Source organism: Aptenodytes forsteri, unplaced genomic scaffold (genome assembly GCF_000699145.1).
Source record: "Aptenodytes forsteri isolate BGI_AS27 unplaced genomic scaffold, ASM69914v1 Scaffold180, whole genome shotgun sequence".
Classification (NCBI taxonomy): Eukaryota; Metazoa; Chordata; class Aves; order Sphenisciformes; family Spheniscidae; genus Aptenodytes; species Aptenodytes forsteri.
Window position 1 is genome coordinate 720,619 of NW_008795486.1, and position 5,001 is coordinate 725,619.

Genomic DNA, 5,001 nt, shown 5'->3' on the forward strand with positions numbered 1-5,001 from the left:
TTTGGGACACTGCTTTGTCAAAAAGAACTCATGCATGCATTAAGAAAATAGAGTAAGACTTCACTGGGTATTTCTATGATTAGTGGGAACCATTTTATAGCTAACATATGTAAATATTAACAAGAGTCAAGTGAAATGAATTGAAGAGATTGTAGTTAATGTATCTCCACGACAGATATTCTCATCTCCATGAAAACCAAACCTTTCAGTTTAACTATCTAAAAAGGATCACTACTAATTTGAAAGTATTTATTTCTGCATTTCACAAACTTAAACACTGCGGTATGCAAAACCACTTCTAGTTAACAGCTATGTGTATGTGGGTAGTTCAGTGTCTGGCTTAGTGGTATCTGAGAGCTCTACAGGCAGCTTCAACAGAGAATCATCTTACCCTTCCACAGAAATGGTCCGCTGCAAGCTCACTGTGGGTGGACGCGTTGCAGTGCTGTGCTGGGAATGACTGTATGACCAAGGAAGAATAAAGAAAAGCATTTGTTAAAGAAATACAAGTTTCTCTTATTCTTATTGTCTCTAGCAGTTTAGCTAACGCCAAAATAGAAATAGCAATCAGATAGTTTTACATGTGTCTAAAGCATTTTGACTTCAGTGATGCTCATGTCTTCAAAAAAGGGCTCAATCCTACAATCTCTCTTGTTTAAAATCAGGTTTCATTCTTCCTTAAGAGCAGGCAATGAAGAGAATAATTCCCCCTTATCTTTCTTATTCTTTTAAAAAAATATATACATACACACAGTTCAGTGACTTAGATGCTAATTGTTCTGCTAAATATACTAACTATAAAACCCGAAGTTAATTTCAGAGCAGAAGGTAAAACAGTAAATGATAATGTTATCAATCTAATTCTCAGTGTTTTGAGTTTTTCCACATGAAATTATATCAATCATAGCACAACATTTAGAAAAAAACATGATATTTTCTAAGCAAAACACAGACTCTGTGAAAGAAAAATCTTTTTGATTGAAAATCCTGAGGTCTAATGGCTTCTCTCATATGTGTTGTCATGCTTGAGGAACGTAGTTACGATATTACATAAACCCAATAAATTACACAGTATATGTTAACTTCAGTATTGTACTATCGTATAATAGTGTTGTACCATTACTATTCATGTAAATATAAATGGATAACAACACAGCATCAGTCAAAGGCAGTTCTGTGATAATAAATTGCATTCCTTATCCAAGACAATGTGTTTAAAAAATAAGAATAAAAAGCAGAAGCATCTGGGTGTATCCTCTGATTAGTTTAAATGGCTACATCACATAGTGAGGCCCAGTTTTAATCATAGAATCATAGAATCATTAAGGTTGGAAAAGACCTCTAAGATCATCGAGTCCAACCGTCAACCCAACACCACCATGCCCACTAAACCATGTCCCTAAGTGCCTCATCTACACGTCTTTTAAATACCTCCAGGGATGGGGACTCCACCACTTCCCTGGGCAGCCTGGTCCAATGTTTAACCACTTTTTCAGTAAAGACATAATGCAAAGTAGAAATTAAAAATAAAACTTTAAGTCAGTTTTATATCACTGATTCTACTAACTGCAGATTTTGTCTTGCTTTCAAGCTTTTTATACAACTCGAGCAGTTTGTTCAGAAGAAGCACACCTTATTTTCATTAAAACCTGAGACATTCAACATTAGTGAGCAATACATCTATTTTACATGCATTTTGTCTCGTAGCATAGCCAATACTGTCTGTCTGACAGAAGAGACATGATTTTTCTGTGTAGCACATAGAGTTGTGACACACGATATCATGCCACAGGACAAACAAAAGACCTGCTACCTGCTGGTATTCCCTGTTGCGACCGTTGTGCTCTTGTGTCATGTTAGTAAACTGCTGTACTCATCCTTGTTCTGAGTATTTCAGAAAGTTTGTGGAAAAGTATATTCCTCTTATAAGAAGAACTACAGAGTTTTTTATCTGTTTTATAGCAAGACATAGGATGTACAGGAGTATCATGAGCCTCTGGCATCATGGTGTGAACAGAATAGTTGAGTTGGACAAACATTGCAGAATAATATTTTAGGAATATTGGTTAAAATTTCACATTATGTTTTCATCTTGCAAATGACTTAGGATGCATATTTTTAAACTACCTTTTTTTAGGTTTTATCCATTTTTAAAAATTTAAAGTTTAGGTTGTGGCTTGTCTTCTGTCCCTCTCCCTCTACAGAGCTGGAAGGGAACATACATCCTTACGTTCCTGTACTGGCTTCCCACGCCAAATTAATGAGGAAGGGAAGAGCCTCTCCCCTGAATTTCCCCCCTGTATACATGTGACAGAAGTGGCACAGCAGAGCTATAACACCTCTGTCTTTTCCCTGTGCAGCTTGACTCTCAGAAACTTTATTCCCTGAAGTTGCCTCAAGAGATGCAAAAATACGGCTGGTACAAGAAACAATAACCCAGCAGAGAGAAGGGACAATGATGTATGTCACGGCCCTCTAAGTCACACTGTATGTCAAGGTCTGTTTCTAAGAGGAGGATGGCAGAGCCGTGCCTGAGCTGTGCTGCCGATGCCAAACCCACAATGGAGACTTTAAACAAGCAGCTCATATTCTTGCAACAGATGTTACATATTTTGTGGGGAAAAAATCTATTAACAAGGCATGGCAAGTTAGCAAGTGAAGGTTTCATGCAGGAATTGGGTTTATTTCACAAATGCTGTGTGGCGTTCTGTTTTTCAAAGGAATGTCATAGGAAAGGGAAGCTGAGGAATGACAGCTGATATGGCACTTTGTCTTAAAACATTTAAGTCACCTCTTGCTGTTTCAAGATCTCCTCCTTACTAAAGCCATGGCATACTGTTATGATCAGTGCCACAATATCTACACCCAACAACAACTAGCCAAACTGGCTTGAATTCTGAAAGCTTTGTTTCTTTTCCCAAAAAAGATTTCAGCATTGACCTATTTTTATTACAGCAAACTTATTTATATAACTCTGATCAGCTTCACAATGAGCAAAATTATAAGAGCATTAAAGGTAGGACTTTCAGCTATTAAGTACTAAAACCAAATAATTTCCCATTTATCTACAGAATTAGCAACTGAAGACGGTCACGAAAACATATTGAATATTAAGCTCTTGGGATGTGACTATGTTTGGATGTTGCAAATGAAAAAATGGGCTACATTCACCAAAGTAATTTACAGAACAGTGAATTATTGCTCCTGCATTGAAAGATTCAAAATGGGGAAAGGGACCAGTCTGATCACTGTCATAGACTCTCAGTCCCCACAGCGATGCTGCATTTTAGTGATGAATTCAACTATCTTTGAGGTTTGATACTTAACCCAGGCTACTTTGTGCAAAACCTCAAGGCTATAACCTCTCTATTTCTAAATATTTTATATAATGGATGAATAAAGACTAAGAATTTTGTCACCATACTATTCATAATGGCCTTTACAGAATTAGTCTTTATAAATCTCTGTTTGACATCACACACTTCTTTAACACGGAACAAATCACGTTTCTGAACATAGACCTACCTAGATCTAAAGCTGGTATTGTCTGGAAAATCATTGTTGAAACACATAATTGAAATGAGAGCAAACAGCATTTCCAGAAGTGATTAGGAGTACCAGGTTCCTTGATTTTGGGTGTCCAGTCTAAAACACTTCCAAAATCCTGCTTTGCCAAAAAAGGATATTCATCCCTTCCAGAAAATCAGAGGTGTAATATCTCAGCAGAAGGGCAAGGTACCCAGAACTCACTAATCACTCTCCTCAGCCACTTGAGAATTTGTGCCGTGCCACCACATCTGCTTGGTAGTTACCCTCACACAGTTTTGTTATGGCTGGGACAAGAAGCATCAAATCAACCAAAGGATTATCCAGACAGGCTGGAAAACAAAGAATATTCAGAGGAAAGAGCAGATTCTTGGGAAAACAATACACGTTTCAATGATGGAGTGAAAAAAAAAAGGCTAGGATGGCAACATTATTTTCTATTATATCAGATGTTGTATTAAGTACTGTAAGCCCATAACAAGTATGAATTAAAGCAGTGATTTCAATTCAGTATTCTCCTGAAATTACCAAACTACTCAAGCACTAGATGTCATCGGTATCCCTCACTGGAATGACTACCTCGTTATGCAAAGCTGTGCAAGGAACCTTATACCTCACTCCTTCCAAGCAAGGGGCTCAGCTATTGACAATATTCCACTCATTAGAAACCCTTTTCCAATCCTAGGTATTTGTGACATAGAGTTCAAATGAGTCCTTGGCTTTTTTCATGACAATAATTCATAACTGGTGATATGAAAACTCATTTTTTGTACGTAATTATAAAAATCAAGTTTAATGCTCAGTACAAGCTTATGCCTTCTAAGGTATCGTCATGAATACAATGACAGCTAAAAATCAAAAATGCAGTTTAATCACTGCTTGACACAAGTGGCTATCCAATTGGAGACAGAAATAACAGTCTGATATCATTCCTAACTGACTTATTTAAAAGATAAAGCTCCTGGTGGCTTCTGTCAAAGTGGTGGAACCAGCAGAAAGAAGCTGTTTCCATCACGTGCTTAATACACTTATGCATGTGTCTCGTCTTTTGTAGCAAAAAAGAAAATAAAACTTCTGGGTTACTGCCACCAACATTTTCTATGATGAATGCCTAAACAGAGACACTTACATCCCTACTGAGACATTGTCCTGGTTTCGGCAGGGATAGAGTTAATTTCCTTTCTAGTAGCTGGTACAGTGCTGTGTTTTGGATTTAGGGTGAGAACAATGTTGATAACACACCGATGTTTTAGTTGTTGCTAAGCAGTGCTTACACTAGCCAAGGACTTTTCAGCTTCACATGCTCTAATGACTGAGAAGGCTGGAGGGGCACAAGAAGCTGGGAGGGGGCACAGCCAGGACAGCTGACCCCAACTGGCCAAAGGGACATTCCATACCATGGGACGTCATGCTCAGTATATAAAGCTGGGGGAAGAAGAAGGAAGGGGGGGACAT

At 37.9% G+C, this 5,001-nt stretch overlaps 1 protein-coding gene across 4 annotated transcripts in view; it reads right to left on the bottom strand.

Moving 5' to 3' along the window:
- Positions 1 to 5,001, bottom strand: part of DLG2 (discs large MAGUK scaffold protein 2) — a 1,087,547-nt gene that overhangs the window by 246,001 nt on the left and 836,545 nt on the right. For all 4 annotated transcript variants that reach the window (XM_019472611.1, XM_019472613.1, XM_019472612.1 and 1 more), the window contains one exon: positions 392 to 460. In XM_019472611.1, the coding sequence (XP_019328156.1) occupies positions 392 to 460 (69 nt within the window). The remainder of the gene's footprint in view (positions 1 to 391; positions 461 to 5,001) is intronic.